This window comes from Callithrix jacchus, chromosome 11, assembly GCF_049354715.1.
Source record: "Callithrix jacchus isolate 240 chromosome 11, calJac240_pri, whole genome shotgun sequence".
Lineage (NCBI taxonomy): Eukaryota > Metazoa > Chordata > Mammalia > Primates > Cebidae > Callithrix > Callithrix jacchus.
Window position 1 is genome coordinate 42,071,582 of NC_133512.1, and position 24,740 is coordinate 42,096,321.

The 24,740-nt window shown below is 39.1% G+C and overlaps 1 protein-coding gene across 13 annotated transcripts in view; it reads left to right on the forward strand.

Moving 5' to 3' along the window:
* Positions 1-24,740, forward strand: part of CRPPA (CDP-L-ribitol pyrophosphorylase A) — a 337,573-nt gene that overhangs the window by 21,305 nt on the left and 291,528 nt on the right. For 11 of the 13 annotated variants that reach the window (XR_008473356.2, XM_054237213.2, XM_002751545.7 and 8 more), the window contains exon 3: positions 17,107-17,256. The exons of the other annotated variants lie outside the window; for them this stretch is intronic. Coding sequence is in view for 10 of the 11 variants with exons in the window: in XM_054237213.2 (XP_054093188.1) it covers positions 17,107-17,256 (150 nt within the window). In the remaining variant the exon portion in view is untranslated. The remainder of the gene's footprint in view (positions 1-17,106; positions 17,257-24,740) is intronic. 13 annotated transcript variants of the gene reach the window in all.

Sequence of the window (24,740 nt, forward strand, 5' to 3'; positions counted from 1 at the left end):
TATTCAGCTTCCTACTGAACAGAACAACATTAATTTTTCTTTTTGGTGTCTGTGGCACATGTAATATGTCTGAATTCATTAATCCTCTGATCTCCTGCCTTAAATTTTATTGTATAGGTAATGGGGGAATTGATCTTTTCTTTTCTTTCTTTCTTTCTTTTTTTTAATCAAAGACTAACATTGAAATTGAGTTAATGAGATTTCTATAATCCACAACTTGCTACAAATCCAGGAGGTTCCTAGAATTCTACTTAGGTTTGATTATTCCCAAAAGCAAGTTTTTCCAACTAATGATGAAATTGAGGATGAAAGTGAGGAAAACAAAATTAGTTTGGAAGCTATAGTAATGATATGGATGAAGGCATTGAGATAGAGAGGAAGACTGTTAAAAACGTTTGGGTAACTGGATTGCCTGGACCTGACTGGATAGTATATGAGCCCTGAGGTAAGAAGGCAAATGCATTTTGTGTACCTCTGCAGTTGCTCCTTCCTTGTCTCTGATAATAGGCCTAGCATCTCTTCTCTGAATCCCTGTGCTGCTGCCCTCCCCCACCTCCCCATATGCCTCGAAGGCTCTGAGATGACAGCTTGGTCACTGACTTGCTTGCCATGACCCATGAAAATTGTATTTATTTAATTTTATTATTTTTTTTTTTTGAGACGGAGTTTTCGCTCTTGTTACCCAGGCTGGAGTGCAATGGCACAATCTCAGCTCACCGCAACCTCCGCCTCCTGGGTTCAGGCGATTCTCCTGCCTCAGCCTCCTGAGTAGCTGGGATTACAGGCACGTGCCACCATGCCCAGCTAATTTTTTGTATTTTTAGTAGAGATGGGGTTTCACCATGTTGACCAGTATGGTCTTGATATCTTGACCTTATGATCCACCCGCCTCAGCCTCCCAAAGTGCTGGGATTACAGGCTTGAGCCACCGCGCCCGGCCGACAATTGTATTTATTAAGTTTTAACTGCCTGGGACTCTGTAAGCACTGGTTCATGGTATATCTTACTGCATAGCAACAAAAAACAAGCCTCTCTCCCTATACAGGGTCGCTTTTCTAATATTTATGGAAACAGGGAAATTGGCATCTTGGAGTTAGGTTCCAACCTTAGGTTTTTTTTTTGGGAACATAATTATGGCACAGGGTTTCTCAACCTTGGTGCAGTTGACATTTTGTAAGATCAGCTTTGTAGGTGGGGGGACTGTCATGTTGACTGTAGGAGGGTAAGCAGGATCCTTTTGTTTTGTTTGTTTGTTTGTTTGTTTTGAAATGGAGGTTCGCTCTTGGGGCCCAGGCTGGAATGCAGTGGCGTCATCTTGGCTTACCACAACCTCTGCCTCCCAGGTTCAAGTGATTCTCCTGCCTCAGCTTACTGAGTAGCTGCAACTATAGGCATGTGCTACCACACCCAGCTAATTTTGAATTTTTAGTAGAGATGGGGTTTCTCCATGCTGGTCAGGCTGGTCTTGACTCCCGACCTCAGGCCTGCCTTGGCCTCCTCAGGTGCTGGGACTACAGGCGTGCACCACCGCACCTGGCCAGGATCCTTGTTTATACTACCACCAATTCCCCAGTTGAGAACTACTGTGGCAGGATAATAGTCTTGCCTATTAAAAGAGACCATAATTGGCCATAATATTATGTATATGGATTTGTCATCATTCCTTTTCTTAATAAGGTAGAAATTTGTCTTTATAATTTAATGAGCAATTGGGTATAATGTGAGCTTAAAAATGGCTCTGGATATTTTATTTCTTGAACAGATTAAAAAGAACTTCAGTAGTGGTAGAATGTTACAAAAGTCTTAAAACCAAAGGTTTATATAGACATCATTTCTTATGTAGGAAGAAACACATTTCTTTTTTTTTTTTTTTTTTTCAGACAGAGTCTCTATGTCACCCAGGCTGGAGTGCCTTGGCATGATCTTGGCTCACTGCAACTTAGGCCTCCTGGATTCAGGAGCTTCTCCTGCATCAGTCTCCTGAGTAGCTGGGGTTACAGGCATGTGCCACCATGCCTGGCTAATTTTTGTATTTTTAGTAGAGACAGTTTCACCATGTTGGCCAGACTGGTATTGTACTCCTGACCTCAGATGATCTACCTACCTTGGCCTCCCAAAGTGCTGAAATTATAGGTGTGAGCCACTGCCCCTGGCCACATTGCTTTATTAAATATTTTAAAGTACTTGAGTTGTCTTAGTTAGAAAGTATTTGAGTCATCTTTATTATATCTATATGATTAGGAACTGATGATATATGTCTGTAATTCTTGGATTCTGCAACATGACTATACTGATAACATTTTGAAAATTCTTTAAGTTGATATGTGTACCTCAGAAAGAAGATAGTTTTCTGCTACCTACTTCTATAGCTTGTCACATATTTTGGGCACATTTCAAAATAGAGATGAAAAAATCACTTCTCAGATTCAAAAAAAAAGTGTTTCTCTACAGTTTTTGGGGAACAGGTGGCATTTGGTTACATGAGTAAATTGTATAGCGGTGATTTGTAGGATTTTGATCCACTCGTCACCTGAGCAGCATACACTCAACCCAAATTGTAGTCTTCTATCCCTCACCCTCTTTCTCCAGTCCCCAAAGTCCACTGTATCATTCTTATGCCTTTGCATCCTCATAGCTTAGCTCCCACTTATGAGTGAGAATATACAATGCCTGGTTTTCCATTCCCGAGTTACTGCACTTAGAATAGTCTATAGTTCCATCCAGGTTGCTGTGATTACAATTAATTTGTTCCTTTTTATGGCTGAGTAGTATTCCATTATATATATTTATATATATATATGTATATACATATTCCATTACACATACATATCCCATTACACATATCTATCCCATTACCTATGTATATATCACAATTTTCTTTTTCCACTCAATGATTGGTGGGCATTTGGGCTGGTTCCATATTTCTTCAATTGCAAATTGTGCTGCTGTTTACATGGTGTACAAGTATTTTTTTCATATTATGACTTCTTTTCCTCGGGGTAGATACTCAGTAGTGGGATTGCTGGATCGAGTGATACTTCTGCTTTTAGTTCTTTAAGGAATCTCCACACCACACTGTTTTTCATAGTGGTTTTATTAGTTTACATTCCCACCAGCAGTGTAGAATGGTTCCCTTTCACCACACTCACACCAACATTTGTTCTTTGATTTTTTGATTATGGCCATTCTTGCAGGAGTAAGGTAGTATAACACTGTGGTTTTGATTTGCATTTTCCGGATCACTTGGTAGATTTTTGAACGTGGATTTGGAAATGTGATGTTAAGTGGGATTGACCATGGGCTAATAATCACTTGTACTTGTTTATTGTGATCAGTATACTGCAGGTCAGTGTTTATTCCTGTATTGGGGTAAGATAATGGTTTTTGCTGGCTTTTGCATGGGGATAAGAGGTTTCTTTCCTGCCTTATTGGATGCCATAGTATTATCCACAAGAGGAAATCCAGGTTGATTTTAACAAAAGTTAAATTGCCTGGAGCAAGGACTGAGCTGTTGTGTGGACTGCTATGGAGATGAGGTGAAACTCATCTATTTTTGATGCTGGAGAAGCTACTATGTGAAAAACTTTTGCTTTGCTTTAATTATTTCAAATTATCCACTCCTGTGTTTCTGTTGTATTAATTTCCTTCAAGAGAAGTTGGGGAAAGGGTAGGTCAAAGATGAATGAGTATATATACAGTGTAACATGAAATAAGGTTTCACATCCTAGTATATTCCCAATAGTTTTATAATAAAGGTAAGTGGTACTATTCAAATTTTAGAAATTTATAGGTAGCACATAAAATAAAGGCCTCTTTTTTTGTTTTTGCTGCATATTCACTTTTAGTGGTATGCTACAGTAAGATGAATAGAGTTTTTTCTAAGATACTTCTTTTCTATATTGGGTAAATTGTGTCAGTTCAGTTTGTCAGAAAGAGATTGGAAGTATTCTGTGATTAAAAATGTGAAATAATCTTACAATTCCCAATGATTAGCTTTGGAGATGTCATTCTGAAAACACTGATTAAACCTTTCAATAAAGACAACTCACCTAAATAAAATAATAATTGTATGCTCGGAGAATTTCTGTTGCACATTGTCATAATTAGCTAGAATGCAGATGCCTGAGGAGGAATGCATGTTAGTGCCTGTTGTTTGGATGTATCATAGTATTATACATAAAGCAAACTGTAAAGGTGGGATTGTTTATTTCACATTTTATGGTTTGTATCAATGATTTCCATGCAGTGACATGTAGAAATACAGTGATAGATTACCTTGAGAGACATGTAATCACTGTGGTTGGTGCTGAGCTGTTAAGCTTCCACTCAGGGCTTATTACTAATACTTGAGACACTTGTACTTGATAACTTCGAAATGATGTCTCCTACGACAAGCTTCCCAGGTAGCTGTGCCTTGCAGGCCACTAACCAGCTTGTTTATACTTGTCATCATTTTGATACTTTGAATTTCAGAAAATACCACAAAATTGAGGATTCATGTTTGTGAACAGAGGTCTCTTACTATGAAAACAGCTGTGGAATATATGCCTTCTGGCATTAACATCTTTTGTATCTATTCATAGCAGATGGCAAGGCGAGTGATGGAATCAGTCAAAAAGTTATTTTCACTTGTGATCTCTTTTCACTGCTCTTAGTTTAAGGTGCCTGAAGCTTTTTGTCACTTAATGCTTTGAATTCTTTTCTTGTGGTACTACTTTCCCATCTAATATTCTGGCTTTCATAGACAACAAGCTAGTAATCAGTGAAATTTACCAATTCTACAATAATTGTATCTGAAATATGGATGGTTTCTGCTCTTGAAGCTAGTTTTTGGTAATCAAGATGGGAACCCATGAATACACATTGAGAATTTAAAAAAACTATTGAGGAACTTTGGATACCTCTGTGTCTACTACTGGTATAATTAGACCATCACCAGTCACACTGCAACTGTCTCCTTTCCAGTGTTATCCCCCGAATGAATAAACATTACCCAAACTTTGTTTTTCTTGTGTTCTTGCTTTTTTCTATAGTTGTGTAACATCTTTTCCTAAGGAATATTTTGGCTTTGTTTATGATTTTTAACCATGCTTTGCATATATTTTGACAGCATACTTATTTTACACAGTATATTTGAGGAAATGTATTCATATAAGTCTACTCAGCTATAGTTTGTTCATAATCACTACTGTATATATCATAATTTTACAGATGATGGAAATTTGTTGTCTAATTTTTTGCTGATAGAAACATTACTAGTATGGACCTTATCATGTATCCTGTGCCCATGTGCAAGGACTTCTCTATAGTTCTAACCTATGTAGGTTGTCAGGTCTAATAGATGATGCGAAATTGTTTTCCAAAGTTTTATTGAATTATACTCATGAATAATGTATAATGAATTCAAGTTGCCCTGGTTCTCACCACTGCTTGATATAGTTAGACTTTCCTCCAATCTATTTACTGGAAAATGCTTTCTCTTTATGGTTTAAGTTTAGCATTTGGTTAACAGGTTGGGCATCTTTTTATATTTATGGGCTTTAAATATTCTTGTTGAAATGCCCATGTAAGAATTTATCCTGTTTTAATATTTAGACTTTTGACTTGTTTTGAGTTATAGGAGTTATATATTCTGGACACTAAAAGTTTGGCCAATGTATGCTGTGTTTTACAGCTATATTCTGCCATCTGGATTTTTAAATCATGATGTGATAAATAAGCTTAAAATAACTAATGTCTTGCACTGTCACTTCTGTCATATATTGAGTTTCTATGTATGCGTGAGTCTGTTTGGACACTCTCACATGCTGTTGGTCTGTTTTTGTACCCTGTCTTAGTCGCTATTGAGATAGCTCTTTAATAACTTTTCATACTACTAGATCAAGTCCTTTTCCCTACTATTCTTTTTTTTCTTTTTCTTTTTATGAGATATTTCGCTCTGTCACACAGGCTGGAGTGCAGAGGCGTGTTCTCGGCTCACTGCAACCTCTGCCTCCTGGGTGCAAGAAATTCTCCAGCCTCAGCTTCCCCAGTAGCTGGGACTACAGGCATGTGCCACCACGTCTGGCTAATTTTTTTCTATTTTTAGTAGGTACGGGGTTTCATTGTGTTAGCCAGGATGGTCTCAATCTCCTGACCTCATAATCCACCCACCTTGGCCTCCCAAAGTGTTTGGATCACAGGTGTGAAGCACCACACCCGGCCCCTTTCCCTACTATTCTTAAGTGTATTTCTTAAACCACTATTGTTTAATTTTCTTATGATGTATATTGCTGTGTATGTATGCATTATAAACTATTAGATAATTTTTAAATTTTCCTAAGAATTAGTTTGTTCAATCACTTATCCACCCAGTACTTAACTATCCAGCAAGCATTTGAGAACCATTTCAGGAAGTTAGAAGCTTGTACCTTGCTCTGGAACTCAGGGCTTACCATGCCAATATTTTGCATTACTGTATCTTTCAGTTGTTGTCTTGCAAATCTGTCATGTTCATGATACTTTGAAATCCTTGAAAATAGCAGTTCTATCTTGTTGAAATCCTGAAAACAAGATTCTTTCTTTACACATAGTACAAAAAAAGTGCTCAAGAAATGTTTAGTGCAAGAATACTTTGTAGAGAAAAGGTGAAGTAATTAAAATATTCTTACTTGGTATATCCAGGTGGAAAGAATATTGTGAGCCTATCTGCTTTTCACTGTTGGGGAGGGGAGGGGGCTTGGGTGTATGGGAGGTTGTTCAAGTTTTTATTTAAACTACATAATTCTTTAAAGTCATAAAGCTGAGTGAATATAATATTGAGAAACTATTAGGAAGTCTTTATAACAGGAACTGAAGTTAAAATATCAAAAGCAATTTATTAATGGCTTATGTTCATCAAGTAACTGAGATGAAGGAAACAAGTTCAAAGTGTATCTGTAGCCCATAGTTTCTAATAATTGGTTTTGGAAGGAATGCATCTACCCTCTTCCTCCCACCGAAACTAAACCCTTCAGAGCAAGGATTGCACTTTGTGTATTCCTTATTATGTGAAGCATAGTGCTTAGAGTATAGTTGTCTACCTCTTTTAGATAATATAAATCTATCATATGAACTAGATAGCTATGTGAAAGTAGGACAAAAATATGAAGAATCTAAGACTACTGTTTGCCCATGCACTCTACTGAGATGTATGTTTTCTGCATGGGTGATGATATATTGTGGATTTTTTTCTGGATGATTTAACAATATTCTGCCATTTTGTCAGGCTGACATTTCTATTTTGGTTTGGGAAACCACATTACTATTAATATGTAGGGGTATGATGGCTATTGAGAGGACTTAGTGTTAATTGTTGGGTTGGAAGCTTTGACGTGGGGGCTTTCATCATAAAATATTACAGTACTAAATCTGGAGCGATCTGCTATAAAATACGTGGTTAAAATTTTTCGTTTCACAGAAAGGAGTATAAATTAAGCAGATATAAAATTGTTCTAAGTAACAGCTATTAAGTGGCATGAATGAGACTTTCATTATTGTTCTTAGTCCACAAATACCGTCCACCTTGCTTCTATCAAAGCAAGGTAGGTGTCTTACTGAGGGCATGGGATTTGGTTTAGCCTCATCTTGAAAATTCTTCAGATGCTGCTTCTGTGTAAAAGATCTTGAAGACATATGTGTATTACCAAGTGACAGTTTGACTTCTTTGTGTGGCCTGATCAGTATCTCTAAGACCTGTAACACTGATTCACTAATGTAATCCTTATTTACTGAGTGCATGCTATGTCATGTACTTTTCTAGGTGCTAGAGAGACAGTCAGGGAGTGAACGTTGTAGGGCAGTGTTGTCCAATGAAACATTCTGCAGTGATGGAAATAATCTCACTCCACTGTCTAGTACCTAAGCTGCTAGTCACATGTGGCTTTTGAGTGCTTAAAACGCTCCTAATGGCAATGAGGAATTGAATATTTTTTTTAACATTATTTAAGTTGAATTAAATGGAAGGAATTTGACTAGTTCCTAGAGATGGAAAGCTCTTGGAAGGCTTTGAACAGAAGAGAGATATGATTTAACTCATCTCAAACATGTTTGTTCTATTGCTTTGTGAAGAATAGGCTGTGGAAGGACAAGAGTGGCAAGTCTAATTGGGAGACTAGTGGGGTAGTCTGAGAGGGAGGATGGGTGGCTTTGACTCAGATAGTGGAGACAGAAAAGTGACAGATTTGGAATATTCTGAAGCATATGGGGACTTGGATTACTGATGGACTGAATTTTGAGAATGGGAGAGAAATCAAGGACAGCATTCAAGATTTTGGGCAAGAATAACGTGAAGAATAGAGGTAATGTTTGTGTAGATGGTTGTCCGTAGGAGTAGGTTTGGAGGATGTGGAGTGGGTAGAACCAAAACTTTGAGTTCAGTTTGTTAGAGTTGAGGCATGCATTTTGAGCTGAGTGAAAATGTTAAGCATTTGGAAGTGCAAATTCATAATTCAAGCGAATTCTGGGCTTAACATAGGGGTTTGGAAATTCTTACATAGATGGTCTTTAAAGTCATGGGACTTCAGGCCAGGCGCGGTGGCTCATGCCTGTAATCCCAGCACTTTGGGAGGCCGAGGCAGGTGGATCACGAGGTCAAGAGATCGAGACCATCCTGGTCAATGTGGTGAAACCCCGTCTCTACTAAAAATACAAAAAATTAGCTGGGCATGGTGGTGCGTGCCTGTAATCCCAGCTACTCAGGAGGCTGAGGTAGGAGAATTGCCTGAGCTTAGGAGGCGGAGATTGCGGTGAGCTGAGATCGCGCCATTGTACTCCAGCCTGGGTAACAAGAGCGAAACTCTGTCTCAAAAAAAAAAAAAAAAAAAAAAAAAAAAAAAAGTCATGGGACTTCAATGCAGTCATTTATAGAATGAGTGTAGATAGTGTTAAATAAAATTTATAGGAGGCTATTGACTTTGAGTAGGCTCCTGAAATAACTCACGGAGCAAACCAATATGGAGTTTAACTGCAGTAGCTGAGGGTTAGTTAATTGCAGGAGGACTATAACCAATTAAGCTGTAATGTATTAAGTCATCTCTACACAGCACTTCCATTTCCTGTAAATGCTATCAGATTATATTATTGGAGTTCTGCAAACCTGCTCTGGTTTGGAGGACTGTGAGATTCACAGTCATTCTTGTTTTGCTGGCTTTGTTTCCTCAAACTTGAGTAAAATGCAAATTTGTCTAACTTTTTCCCCATTTAACTATAGAGGTCTGAGGATGCAGCTCTGGAACACTTTACCATTTACAGTCTGAGAAAGTAAGGACTTAGGAGTTAGTGTGGGTAGATGAGAGGATGTAATTGAGAATGGTTTCTGAAAACTAATTGAACACACACTCAAGAAGACTAAGAACCATTAATTGGATTTGGTGATGGGGCATTGGTCACCTTGGTTTAATGTATTTTTATGGTGGTGTGAAGATAAAAGCCTGATTGAAATAGATTCCAGAAAGCATAGGAAGACAAAAATTGGGGATGTGTGGTTACATAGATAATTCAGAGTTGGGCTTTATAGTTGTGTGAAGAAACTTGTTACTAGCTAGAGGAAGACACATATCAAAAGAACTGATTTGATGGCCGAAGTCATGGCATGCTTATATATTCATGAGCATAATTAAATGAAAGACTGTCCTGCCTCCTCCATTTCCAGAGGACTAAAATGTTCTTCTCAATGCTTCTGTTACTGAATTTTTTAAATTTCATTTTTGGGCTTTTGTATTTCTATATACTAGCAATGAACTGATATATATAGCTTGTTCTCTGTATCTTTGCTGACAACTGGCTTATTTTAATAGTTCTTCAGTGAATTCATTAGTGTCTTTCAGACATAGGATCAGGCTATCTGCAAATAGAGATAGCTCTACTTCTTTTGGAATAGCTTATTATATTTTCTTGCTTAATTATCCTGGCTAGGACTCTCATTAAAATACTTACTGGAAATGGCAACAGTGGATTTCCTTGCTTACTTTTGATCAAAAAGGAAAACACTCGGTATTTTACTGCAGTAAGCATGATCTTAACTATGGATTTTTCATAGACAGTCCTTTTCAGGTTGAGCAAGATCTCTTCTGTTTCTGATTTTTGTCCTTTTCTCACAAAGGGGTGTTGGACTTTGTCAGATGAGTTATATGCACCTACTGACATGTTCATGTGTTTGTCCTTTATTAACATGGTGTATTACATTGACTATTTTTTTTTGACGTGTTGAACTAATCTGGTCCTGGGATAAATCCCACTTGGTCATTGTCTATAATGCTTTTTTACATGTTGCTGAAATGGGTCTTGTTAAGAATTTTTGCATCTGTTTTTGCATTATTTACGAACTAATATCCCTAATTAGTTTTCCTTTCTTGGGCTGTCTTTGTTTTTGGTATTAGGATAATACTGGTCTTACAGAATGAGTTGGGAAGCATTTTCTATGTTTTGGAAAAGTTTTTGAGGAATTAGTATTAACTATTCTTTAAAACTTTTCTCATAGTTAACCAGTGGAGCTTTCTGGGTCTTGGATTTTGTTTGTGAAAAATTTCTAAATTACTAATTCAATTTCCTTTTTATAGGTCTATTCAGACTTTCTATTAAGTTAATTTTTGTCAGTTGTCTTTCTAGGAAGTTGTTCGCTTTATCACTTTACTAATTTGTTAGAATATAGTTTGTACTTCTATATTTTTATTTCTTTGAGTTGATAGAAATGTCACTACTTTCTGATTTTACTAATTTGCTTTTTTTTTGGTCAAAGGTTGTGAACTGTTTTCGTTGGTTTGAGACAGAGTCTTGCTCTGTTGTTCCAGCTGGAGTGCAGTGGCACAATCTCAGCTCACTGCATCCTCCATCTCTTGGAATCAAGTGACTCTCCTGCCTCAGCCTCCCGATTAACTGGGATTATGGGTACACACCACCATGCCTGGCTAATTTTTTGTGTTTTTAGTAGAAACAGGGTTTCTCACCATGTTGGCTAGGCCCAAAGTCCTGACCTGAAGTGTTCCACCTGCCTTGGCCTCCCAAAGTGCTGGGATGATAGGTAGGACTCACTGTTATTTTATAAAAAGAACCACATTTTGCTGTTTTGTTTTTTTTTGTCCTCTAATTTATTTCTTTTTTTACTCTTTGTCTGTTTTAATTTTAGTTCTGTTTTTTCCCCTAGTATCTCAAGGTGAAAAATTACAGTTGTCTAGAATGTCTTTTTATATAGGTATATATTTTCCTCAACTCAAAGGACTGCTTTAGCTGTACCCCATACATTTTCGTATTGTGTCTGTTTTCACTTGAAAGTATTTTCAAGTTTGCTAGTGGTTTGACTTTTTTTTTTTTGTATTCACTTTCCACATACTTTAAATTCCCAACTTTGGCTGGGCATGGTTGGGAATTTAAAGTCAGGTTTCCTGAGCCCAGGAGTTTAAGACCAGCCTGAGCAGCATAGTGAAACCCTGTGTCTATCAAATATTAGCTAGGTGGGGTGGCATTTGCCTGTAGTTCCAGCTACTTGGGATGCCGAGGCTAGCAGATTGCTTGAGCCCAGGAAATTGAAGCAGTAGTGAACTCTGATTGTGCCACTGTACTCCAGTCTGGGGGAAAGAGCAAGACCTTGTCTGTCCCCACACCCCCTCAAAATTTCTAACTTTGTATTTAATTTTATTTTATTCTAAGAGACTATAGTTGGTATGACCTTGATCCTTTAAAAACTTGATTTATGGTCTAGTGTATGGTCTGTTTTAGAGAATGTTCCATAGGTACTTGAGATAGGTATTCTGTTGTTGGGTGGTATGTTCAGTAGATGTCTGTTAGGTTTATTGGGTTTATAGTGTTTTCAGGTCTTTCATTTCCATGTTGATCTGCCTAGTTCTAACCACGATTGAAAGCAGAATATTGATGTTTCCAACTATTGTTGGATTGTTTATTTCTTCAGCTTTGTTAGTTTTTGCTTGTATTTTGGAAATCTTTTAAATTCAACTTATTTGTGTCTTTGAATCATAGTTGTCTCTTGTAGACAGCATATGATAGATTTTAAAATAAATTGAGTTTGACAAGTGTTGTCTTTTGAGTAATCCAGTATTTTAATATATAATTAGATTTGTTCACTAGTTAACTTAATACCTCTCTTATTGTCTTCTTTTATAGTCAGTGAATATTTTATTGTAATACTTCAATTTTTTTATTTTTTTTTGAGTTTTATTTTTAGTGGTTGCTCTAGGCCTACAGTATACATGCAAACATTTATTTACTTCAGAATTTACTACCTTAATTCCAGTGAGATATTTAAAAATTACTCTACATGGCTTACATATTATATGTAAGAAACCCTACAATCCATTATTATATCTTTTTTCATTGAAAGTAATGGCAAAAATGGCAGTTACTTTTACACCAGTCTGATAATTATTACTTTATATTTGCTATCTGCAGAAGCTGAAAGGTGAGCGGGTGTGTGTGTGTGTGTGTTTTAATTTAATTTTTAATTTTTTTTGAGACAGCCAGGCTGGAGTGCAATGGCATAGTCTCAGCTCACTGTAACCTCTACCTCCTAAGTTCAAGCAATTCTCCTGCCTCAGCTTTACAAGTAGCTGGGACTACAGGCATTCATCACCACACCCTGCTAATTTTTGTATTTTTAGTAGAGTTAGGGTTTCTCCATGTTGGCCAGGTTGGTCTCAAACTCCTTACTGCAAGTGATCCACCTGCCTCTGCTTCCCAAAGTGCTGGGATTGCAGGTATGGGCCTCTGTATCCAGCTGCAAGTATGTATTTATAGAGTTTATTGTATTAACTAGTTTGCCTGTCATTTTTAGTTAATTTGTTACTGTGGATGCAAGTTGCCATCTGCTGTCATTTCTTTAATCCAGTACACTTTTATCCCTGTCCACCTCCTTTTTGCTTTTTTGTCAGATAAACATAGTTCAATATGTTATAGATATATCAGTTAACTATGTATCTATTGTTACACAGACAGGAGTCGGGGAAATACTGGGTAGAAGGCAGTTTGATGACAAAGGCACTATCCTCAAGCTTGGAAACCCATGGTCCTAAATGGGAACAGATTTTCCTGTTTGCACACCCAAATGTTGCCTTTTGTCCTCACTCCCATCCTGTACCCATGTAAGCCCCAAACCCCAGGCTCCATGAGCAGAAGATCAGACAGACAAAAGAGCAGCAGAGTGGCAGAATGGTGCTGCAGAGGAGGAGAGAAGAGAAGGAGCAGCTGAATGTTAAGAGGAGTTCAGCTAGGGATGGTCAGAGAGGAGATTGACTGCTGGACAGGCAACTCCAGAGGAAGGTCATCTTCCCACTCCTTCCCCTTTTTATCTCCCCATCCATCCTAGGGAGAGCCACCTCCACCAATAAATAAAACCCCTGCATTCAACATCCTTCAGGTCCGTGTATGATCTGATTCTTCCTGAATGCTAGACAAGGACCTGGGTACCAAGAGAGCACTAAGTTGGTTAATACTTAAGCTCTCTGCAGATGGCAGAGCTAAAGGACACTGTAACATTCCCACTGGGGCTTTGGGAGTCATAAGTACCCATCCCTAGATGCTACTGTGGGGCTGGAGCCCAAAAGCACTCACTCTAGCTACTGTATCTGCCCATTTGGGTGCTCCCCATCCTGTAAAGGGTTTGAGCATATGGCAGCTAAACAGATAGGCCACACCCCTGTTGCAGGTTTTGTAAGGTGATTCAGGAAACTCTTCTGTTTTGTAATTCCTTTTAAAAACAATATATATAGAGAAATATACATTATACTGTCTTTTATAATTAAATTATCGTTACTGGTACACTTTGTTTTTTAATGTGAATTAGAATTGATGTATTAGGTTGATTTCCTTCAGGCTGAACATTTGTTGATTTTTGGTTTTGGAAAATGAATCTGCTAGCAAAGAATTCTGTTTTTCTGTGGAATTGTTTTCATTTTGCTTTCATGTATGAAATACTGGTTTTGCTGGATAGGAGATATTTTTCCTTATAGTAGTGACTATTACCCCGCTACCTTCTAACTTAATTGTTTCTGATAAGTCACTTGTTAATCTTACTGATGTTCTCTGGCTAATCTTTTTTCTCAAGCTGCTTTTGGGATTTTTTTCCTTGACTTTGGCTTTCAGCACTTTTACTATGATGTGTCTAGATGTGGATTTCTTTCTGATTTTTCTATTTGGAGTTCATTGAGCTTCTTGAAGACTAATTTTTTCTTTATTTTGGGAAGGTTACCAGTCATTTTCTTGAAATTTTTTTTTCCTGCTGCTTTCTCCTCTTTACTTTTGGTACTACCAATACAAAATTGTTATGTACTTAATGGGGTCCTTTATTCTGAGACTCTGTTCATCTTTCTTCTTCCTTTTTTTCCTCTCTTCTTGGAATTGTATTACTTCTGTTGATCTAAGCGTAAGTTTATTGATTCCTCTCCAGTTCAAACCTGTCTCTGCTTTTTTATAAACGTTCATTAAAGTTAGTTTTCAACTCCAGAATTTCTATTTTTTTAAATGGCTTAACATTAGTGATATTGCCTACTTGCTTTACTACTTTAAGTGTAATTTCCTCTGGTTCTTTGAACATATTTATAATAGCTGATTCTGATTTGAGGTCTTTATCTGCTAAGTTTGATATATGTGTGGGGCCTTCTCATTGGCAGTTCCTGTTGCCTGCCCTTCCCCTCCCACCCCATCCCTGTAGGCTGTCACTTTCCTGTTTGGATGCATGTCTTTCTTGCCTATTTATGACTTGGTTGGTCTATTTCAGTTAAGTCTTTTTCTTTCACAGGGAAAAGTTTCCGATGTTGGTTTTCAGAGGCTGGACACTTGAGTACTGTATAGTCCTCTTGGAATGAAAGTGGTTTCAGCAGGGCTCTCTTGGACCGTCTGTTTCCTTGACCTCTGTTATGTTGTCTGCTTTTGATATAATTGCCGTTGAGCTCCACTCATTGCATGCTAATTGGTTACCTTTATTTTTGATAATGCCTTGGGCATATATCCCTCCATAGTCTCAGTTAAATTCTAGCCCCTTTGCAGGGGTAGTTTTTGAGGCCAGATTCGAGGTTTGTTCCTAATCTCAGGAGAGCTTTTGTGTTAGCTGTGTTTTCCCCTGGCTTTCACTCATAAAGTGGCTGTCTTACAGTTTAGCTGTTTGCACTGATGTATCTCCAGCATCCTTTTTATTGCTTACCATGATGATTTTTTTTTTGAGAGTACACTTATGTTTAATTTCCAAATAACGTGAGTTCCCTTAAGGAGACCTTCATAGCTCTCTACTCTCAAATCCTTTGTCTTCTCCTTGTGAAAAATTACCACATCCCTACTCTGAAACTGTGGGTGGGCACAGTGGACTATTTTCTTGGAGTAAAATCCCTACTCTGTGATCTACGTGGGGCCAGTAGAAGACTCTGGTCTTCTATTTCCCCTGTTATGAAAACTGTCATATCTGTGAGCTGGAAGAAGAATGATCAGGGCACCAATATTCTCAGGCATGGGTAGGAACTATATGAAGGAGGTGGGCCTCAACCATACTTGCACAGATTTTAGTCTCTTTGCCATAGTGCTGAGGGGCATAGGAAATGCTGGCAGTCTTCCCTTTTACACTGGGAACTTGGGGTGAGGGGTCCCTATTATTTTAGCCATACCTACTCTGAGTAGAGCATCCATTGAGCTGACAGGGGGATAGAAGAAGAAATGGGTCATGGCTTGAGTACCACCGAGTCTGTTCTTTCAAAATTGAGTAGATTTTCTCAATTAAATGTTTCTTCATTTGTTGAATGTCCTTAGAACAATTTTCAGAGGCTTTTAATTGTTCTTAAAATACCTTTCACTCATCTCAAAGAGGAGAGAGTCTGCAGAGCCCCTTGAATTGACATTTTGGATATCTCATGTTTTCTTATTTTTTAATGACCTGGTATAGAATTGAAAGATACCTATATGTAGCCGCAGTGGAGTCTTTTTGTCTTAAAACAACATACATGTTTGTGTGTACATGCATTTCCTTCCTGTCTTATCTTCTAACCCCTATTGATAGGTATTGGGCTTGACCAGTTGAGTTTGCTCCTAACCTACCCTTCACCTACTTCCTCTTTGTCACCCTGACTCTGTCCTCATTTTTGCTTTTATGTTTAGTTTACAAATTTCTACTTGAGGCACTGGAAGTGGCGACACAATTTATAAACTGTCTAGTCGGTTCATATATTAGCTTTGATTTTCAGCCAGTCCCTTGGCTTTTGCAAACCAATGTGTGGAATATCTATCTTGTTCAGATGTTGGTCTCAAGAAGGCACTTGTTTTATTTGTGTATTAATTTCATATGCTGCATTCCTCATGTAGCAATTGTGTAGAAGAAAGGATGTTTTGGAGTCAATATAAGGTTTGGTTAACTGCCCACCATTGAACTGTATTTTAAAGAAGTTTCACTAAGGCAGTTGTTTTGGTAATAGCCTTCAAAAGTATATTACAATGGGACTCCATTAAAGATAAATGAAAAAATTGTCAGACATGAAATGTCTCTTCCTCTAAAGTTTAGATGCAACTATTAATGAGAGAGCTTTCATCACAGCAATTGAAGTCAATGGGTATTGCCTGAGGAAGCATTGCATGGAGACTGTGTTTGAAGGGAACTGTTTTTTCTCATGAATTAGAGCAAGACACAAATTTATTGTTTGGGTTGTTGAGTCTGATCTAGAGGGTCTTGGATAACTTGTTTATTTCCTTACGTAGCTAATATATAAATCTCCTGAGGGTATACTAATAAATGTTTGCAATCCATATCAGTTATTTCATGATAGTCTTTCTTTGCTTCCTTCATCTTCAGGCAATACCCAGTTGGATCTTAGCATCTTTTTTTAGTGTTGACCTTGATGGCCTGTGATCAGAAGGATTTTGTACCTATAATGAAGACAACTTTCACCTGAATATACGAAACTGTAATACTACAAAATTGACTTCTTTTTTTTTGCCTGAAGTGACCATTTGTGAACCAATCACACTAATTCCAATGTTTTCTTAAAGTAGCTTGTGTAAGGTATGAATAAGATCTGCTTTCAAAAGTAAGATACTGAATTCAGAATTTCACTTTAAAATAGCTTGTAGGTGATATATATTCTTTGCCTCTTTGTTGTTTAGGCAGCAGGAGCCATTCGACCTCTTGTATCTACTGTCATTAGCCCATCTGCTGATGGTTGCTTAGACCACTCGCTAGAACGTGCAAGACACCGAGCAAGTGAAATGCCTCAGGCTTTTCTATTTGACGTGATTTATGAAGCATATCAGCAGGTAAGAATCTGGGCTTTTTGAATAAGCTGCTGTTACATAGGGTTCCCCAAACAACCTTCACATTTAGAGAATTTCCAGAAGTCGTGGGACTGAGCTTATAGTTATACTCAAGGCTAAGACTTAGTACAGTGAAGTATTGAGGTCAATATAGCTGGATCAGAAGAGAGGGATGCAGGCAGAATCTTGAGGAATCCATTTGCAGGCTTCCATATGGTCTCTTCCCTGCCTCTCCTAAAGAATCATGCAAAGCATACATTCCTTCCAGCAATGAACATGCAGCAAATTGTTTGTGACATTTCTGCCCAGGTAGGCCCATTAGAGGCACAGTGCCCAGGGCGTTGGATTGGTTATGTGGACATTCTGTTTGGCACATACAAAAATTCCAGATTTCCAGAAGGAATGTAGGTGTTGAACATAAACCATATTGTTGATACCAACGATCTAGGCAGGCACAGTGAATTGCCATTATTAATTCTCAGATGCCTGTCTTACAAGCCAGTCTTTTTAAGGAGAGCTATCTCAGACCTGTTAGTTTTCTATACAGCTCCTTAGACATTTTGTTAATTAAAATGTTAGTTAAAAATAACTTAAAAATCAAGTCATTTCATTAATAATGGATTGCTTCTGGCTTTTATGTTTTGGAAATACTGCTATACTTGCAGTTTTACTGTTATGTGTTTGCACATTTGAGTAAATAGTTATTGAATATCAGTTATGGGACTTGTCAGAAATTTCCCAGTGAGATAAGTTAGAGCAACTAATCTAGTGCTTTAGTCAACTTGCTATAGGAGTGAGGAAGAATTAGGTAAGGGGATAGAAGAGTGACCATAAGGATTAGAGGGTAGTATCCTGGAAACCTAATGAAGAAAGTACTTTCTGATTGAGCAACTGTGTTAAATGTTTCCTAGGAGTTCTAAAAAGTGAGGACTGAGAACTGTATATAAACATTCCCAATGTGAGATTACCAGTGTTTGACGGGAGTGGTGGATTTGAAAATCTTGTTGGAATTGATCTAAGAATAGAAAGGCTGATTTTTGGAGGAACTTTTATACATATTGAATAGAGGAATGGGATGGGTTAGCTGAAGAGTTACAGATTAAGACTGATTTTTTTTTCCCCGATGGATGATAAAACAGCACATTGTCACGTTGATAGGGGTGATTCAGCAGTGAGAAGAAAGTGGTAAAGTGAGAGTGGATGGGACATACTGCATTAGTGGTATTGAAGTTGACCTTGGCTGCGAATATGCATAGCTTATCCATAGCGGCAGGAGGAAAGAGTAGGTGGAGACAGATGCAGATAGACTAGTAGATGTGATTAGAGGACTTTGAATTTGTCACTTTTGAGGAATGCATGCAGAAAATACATAATAATGTATACCATTTGAGAGCTGAGCAGTGCATTAGGGTTCTCCAGAGGAACAAAACAAATAGGATGTATGAATATATGAAAGATAACTTATCAGGAAGAATTGGCTCACAGAGTTACAAGGTGAAGTCCCACGATAGGTCGTCTGCAAGCTGGGGAAGAAAGAAGCTGGTAGTGGTTCAATGTGAGTCCAAAAGCCTCAAAGGTAGAGAAGTTGAGAAGTACAGCCTTCAGTCTGTGGCTGAAGGCCTGAGAGCCCCCAGCAAACCTCTGGTGTAAATCCAAGAGTCCAGATGCTAAAGAGCCTGTTGTCTGATGTCCAAGGGCAGAAGGAATAGTAATAAGCATCCAGCACAGGAGAAAGATGATAGCTAGAAGACTCAGCAAGCCAACTTATCCCACCTTCTTCTGTCTGCTTTGTTCTAGCTGTGCTGGCAACCAGTTGAATGGTTCCATCTACTTTGAGGGTGGATTTTCCTCTCCCAGTCCACCGACTGAAATGTGTCTCCTCTGGCAACACCCTCACAGACACAATGAGAACCAGTACCATCTATCTAGGCATCCTTTAATCAAGTTAACACCTAATATTAACCATCACAAGCACATATCTGGCAACTGTAATCAAGGTGTGATATGAAGTTGAGTCAGAAGAAACCCATTGCAAGCGGATCCATGGCCATTGTAGAATGAGGTAAAATAAAAGGAGGTGTGCAGTTTTAGGTTATAGGTAACTCTTCCTCTTCAAATGGTGCTGGAAGGTCACAGAGGTCTAATTGCTATTCTGTATGCTGATTGGATGGATTGTTTCTTCTCCCTGTTTCTTCTGGCTTATCTCATTTGCCCTCTTCTATATACTCTAGCCATGCTCACTTCGTTTTAGTTCTTTAAATTCAAGATTCCCACTATCTGGAACATTACTTCCTACCTTGCTACTTACTCAGTTATTCTATAATTATTATTTATTCAAGGAATGTTTTCTGTCTGGCCACACCAGGTTAGGCTGACCCATTCTGTGTTCTCTTAGTGCCTGTTTTTTTTTTTTTTTTTCTCTCCCTAGCATCAGACTTAGAATTGAATAATTGCTTGAAGTCATTTGTGAAATGTCAAAATCCTCTGCTAGGCTTGTGAGAGCTCTGTGAAGGCGGGGATGGTATCTGTCTTGTTCTTAGCAATCTGCGTGGCATATTACTAATACAAAGTATATGTTTATTCAAAGGAATGATTATAAAAGGCTGTGCAAATAAATATATTGAAAATGGCCCACTTGTTCTTCCTCTGCCTTGACCACTCTTTCCACATCTCAAACTGCTTATTTCCACTTTTTTTTTTTTTTTTTTAGATGGAGCTTTGTGCTTGTTGCCCAGGCTGGAGTGCAATGGCAGCACAGTCTTGGCTCACTGCAACCTCTGGTTACTAGCGATTCTCCTGCCTCAGCTTCTCATGTAGCTGGAATTACAGGCACCCGCCACCAAGCCCAGCTAATTTTTTGCATTGTTAGTAGAGATGGGGTTTCACCAGGTTGGCCAGGCTTGTCTCGAACTGCTGACCTCAGGTGATATACTCACCTCAGCCTCCCAAAGTGCTGGGATTACAGGTGTGAGCCACTGTGCCCAGCCTGTTTCCACTCTTTACTGAGGTCTGTAGCAAACATCACTTCCTCAAAGAAGTCTTAACTGATAATCTTAAATAAAGTAGCAGCATCTATCATGTATCCCTTTTTCTGGTATAATAATCGCTACTCCTGCCCACTTTGGGTTTCCATTTGGTTAGCATGCAACATCTTCGCCTCTTTACCTGAAGTTTATGTGAGAGTCCTTATGTGTTGAAGACAGCAGATACTTGGTTGGTGGTTTTACCCATTCTGCCGTTTTGTATCATTTAATGGAGAATTTAGGCTGTTACTATTAATATGTGAAATACTGTTCTATTCATCATGTTAGCTCTTACCTAGGTACTTTTCTTTCATTGTGTTATTGTTTTACAGACCCTGTGAGGTTTATGTGGAGGAGGTTCTATTTTGGTATATATCAAGTTTTTGTTTCAAGATTTAGAACTTGTTTTAGCGTTTTGTTTGCTGGTTTGGTAGTGACAAATTCTCTAAGCATTTGTTTGTCTCTCCATTTATGAAGCTTAGTTTGGCTGGATAGAAAATTCTTGGCTGACAGTTCTTTTGTTTCAGGAGGCTAAAGATAGGACTCCAAGCCCTCTGGCATGTAAGGTTTCTGCTGTTAGTCTGATGGGTTTTCCTTTGTAGATTACTTGATGCTTTTCTCTGATAAGCTCTCAACATTCTTTCATTTGTCTTGACAGTACATAGCCTGATGACTATGTGCCTTGGTCTTTTTGCAATGAATTTCACAAAAGTTCTTTGAGCTTCTTGTATTTGGATATCTAGGTCTCTAGCAAGGTTGGAGAAGTTTTCCTCAATAATTTCTTCAAATAAGTTTTCCAAACTTTTAGACTTCACTTCTTCCTCAGGCACACCAATTGCTCTTAGGTTGGGCCATTTTACATAATCCTTTATTTCTTGGAGAATTCGTTTTTTTTTTTTTTTTTTTTTTTAATTTCCTTTCCTTTGTCTGATTGGGTTAATTCAAAAGCTTTGTCTTCAAGCTCTAAAATTCTTTCTTCTACTTGTTTAGTCTATTGCTGAAACTTTCCACTGCTTTTTGTATTACCCTAAATGTGTCTTCATTTTTAGAAGTTTTGATCATTTTTTTCTTTATGATATCTATTTCTCTGGAAATTTTTTCATTTAGATCATGGATTTTAAAAAAGTGCTTTAGGTTGTTTTCACCTTTCTCTGGTGTCTACTTGAATAGTTTAAAAATCAACCTTCTGAATTCTTGATCTGGCATTTCGGAGAGTTCATTTTGATTTGTATCCATTGCCTGGGATCTAGTGTGATCTTTTATAGGTTGTTATAGAACCTTGTTTTGTTATATAACCAGAAAAATTGTTGCTGAATTTATTTTTGATTGGATTGTGTTTTTTAAATTTATTTTTTTTCCCCCTTTCAAGGATCTGATTTTGATGTTTATTATAGCCTTATTTGATTCTTGGTGCTTTTAGGGGAGAGGCTGCCACATGATTTCCTTAGTTAAAAAGCATCTTTGTATACTGGCTTTTTGAGATGCTGATTGTAGTAGTTGTGTACTTGATGTGTGGGCAAGTTCACTGTCTCCTATGGGTTTGGCATGATAGGAATCTCTTGAAGCTTATCTCATTCTGATGTGGTATATAGTTTAATTTTTCCTAGTATTTTATTTACTGAGTTGATCCAGCTTCAGGCCAATAGCGAGGTATCCTTTGGTAGGTACCAGTTGTAGCTAAGGTAGGTGAGTAGATGTAATACTAAATGGTGGGCATAGGTCCTACCTTTGATAATGGTAGTTGGGGGAGCTCTCAATTAGATGTGATGAAGATTTATTAGGGTAAGGGGTGGGAGCTACCTCAGCTCCCCTGCCATGCCAGCAGGAAAGCTATCTACCTCATAGCCTCACTCTTGTCCCAGTGTTCTGGCTATTCAGATCAAACAGGCATCTCTTTTCATATGTGGGTATGTTGATGTTCCAAGTAGGGAGGAATTGTTACTTGGGCCTCTCATGCTGGCCTGAATTGTTCCAGGAAGGCTGTTGATAGTCTAACCAGGGTTTTTTATTTTTTTGGCGGGGGTGGGGGGGTGGGGGGGGGGCTGGTGAGGTACAGCTTTAGGTGTTTTTAAAGAGACAGGACAGAAAGCAAATGAGAAGGGTTTAATATTTTTTAGTTACCCCTCTGAAGTGTTTTCCTTACGTTGCATTTGTCACGCCTCATGTTGGCTGCCAATTCTGTAACCGGATTTTTTTGGGGGGGGGTGCTGGTGAGGCACAGCTCCCTCAAGAGAATGCTGTGGGTTTTTGGTTTCCACAGTCTTAAAGAATAAGTGATGGGACCACTGCAGGTACACCCTATGCCCATAAAAGTAAATATTGGACCCAAGAAGTATTGCAGAAAGGTGATTTTACTTAGGTACAGAAAAGAGAAGAAGAAGAGAGACTTCCACAAAGAGTGTGGAAGGGGATTCCTGAGGGGAAATACGGCCAGGTGTGTGGATATGGACTTTTATCCTGGGAGGAACTCCCACCTTCTCCAAGACCCTGGACCAATGAAAGGAGTTCCTTAAAACTTCCGCTGGAGTGATTGACTTTTAGTTTCTTCCCGTGCCCGCGAAATGTAAACATAAACAGTTAAATCTCCCAGATGGAGAGAGACCGGAGCAGGGCGTGGTGCTGGGAAACTCTTGACCTTAAAACTCTTGACACCTCATGGACCCGAAAAAAACCACCTTCCCTCAATAGGTACGTCCACACAGAATTCCTGTGGGAGAAGCCCCAGCTGTGTCTGCAGTGGTGGTGGTGGTGGTGGGGGGGGGGGGGGACAAGGACCCCTTCTCCAATACCCTTTTCCGTTACAGAGGCTGCCTGCCTGTTGGTGTAGAGGCAGGCTTTCCCTACTGCCCAGCACTGCAATTGGGTCTCTGCTATAAGAAACTTCCCACCAGTGGAAAGATCTGGGACTTGAGGCCTGTCGTTTAGATTCTTTTGTCCTGCAGGGTGTTTCCTTGATGTAGTCTTCTCTCCTTTCCCCTAGGAATAGGACTTCCTGAGTGCTAGACTACAGTGATAACGCTCTTCTGGGTCTAGTCACCTAGTCGGGCTATCAAACTCTGGACTGGTGCTGGGGAATGTTTGCAAGAGATCCAATAATGTGACCTGTCTTCAAGTCTCCCAGCAATAGATTAAATTCTGATAGAGGAGGCAGGGGATGGATACAGACTATGTGAGATTCCTTGGTTGTAGATTGGCACAGTGCACTGGCTTTCTTGATTGTTGGCTCTATTGTTACGTGGACATACTCGGGATCTCTGGTTGGGCAGGGTGCTGGAGACAGTGGTGAAAGCTGAGATCATGTAGCTGTTTTCTCCTACCTGGATTCAGAGCTATTCCGCTGAGAGGTACTTAATGGACTGTGCTGGTTGGCTACCAGCCAGGAGGTGGTGCTTGCAAGAGAGCATCAACTGTGGTATTAGCAGTGGGATTTGAGTTTGCCCTAAGTTGCCCAGGGGAAGTATTCTGTTTTTTCAGGAGATAAGTGGGGCTGTAAAGTTCACAAAAGTTTGTCCTTTGCGTTAAGCTATCAAGGTGGGTGGAGAAATACCACCAGGTAGGGGCAGGGTTAGGTGGGTCTGAGCTCAGACTGTCCTTGGGTGGAGCCTGCCATGGCCACTGTGGGAAACAGGTGGTTCTCCAGCCACTGTGGTAATGTTTCAGGGAGGAGTATAACTGCTTCTTCAGTGCAGAAGAGTTCACAAAGGGAGTAAAAAGTAGCAGGCAGCAGTAAGCCTCACCCAGCTCTCATATAATTGGTGAGGCCAGTGTTGCTACCTGAGTGCCCTGCTAACAGTACCATGTTTAGATCTGGGCAGCCTGCACAAAGAACTCAGACCTGCCCCTGGCCATTAGTTTTCCTGCTGAGATAGCAACCTTGGCTTTCAGGCCATGTCCCTCCCCTTATGCACACAAGGCTGGGCACCCAGATCCTGCACTCCTGTCTGTGGCACACTTCAAACGTGCCCCTGGATTCTGTTCAAGGGAGTTCATCTCCATTTGAGATTATATCACAGAATTCAGCTGGGAGCTTCTTTCATCCTGCAACCCCTCCCTGAGTTCCATGGCTGACTTCCCCAAGAGCCTCTGTGAAGTATCCTCAGGAATGGCTTCCCTTGGCTGGTGCTGATGACTGGGAATGCCTGCAAGGCACTTCCTGCTTTTGCTTCTACTTTTATACTTCATGCCACTCCCTAAGTCCATTCCAGCTCTGGGTAAGGTTAAGACCTTCTCCTGTGGTGTGGATTTTTAGATTTCCCAGTGGGGATGTTTGTTTGGAGGCAGGCTTTCCCCCTCTCACATTCTGGACACTACAGAGTAGGCTACAGCCTGCCACTTCTTTCAAAGGGTCTGTGGATTCTTTTGGTTTTTCCTGTTAAGTTCCTGTGGTGGTTCTTGGGGGGGAAAAAGTCACAGTGTGACTCTCTACCCACTATTCTGTCCTTCCATGTGGGCTAGACACACTAA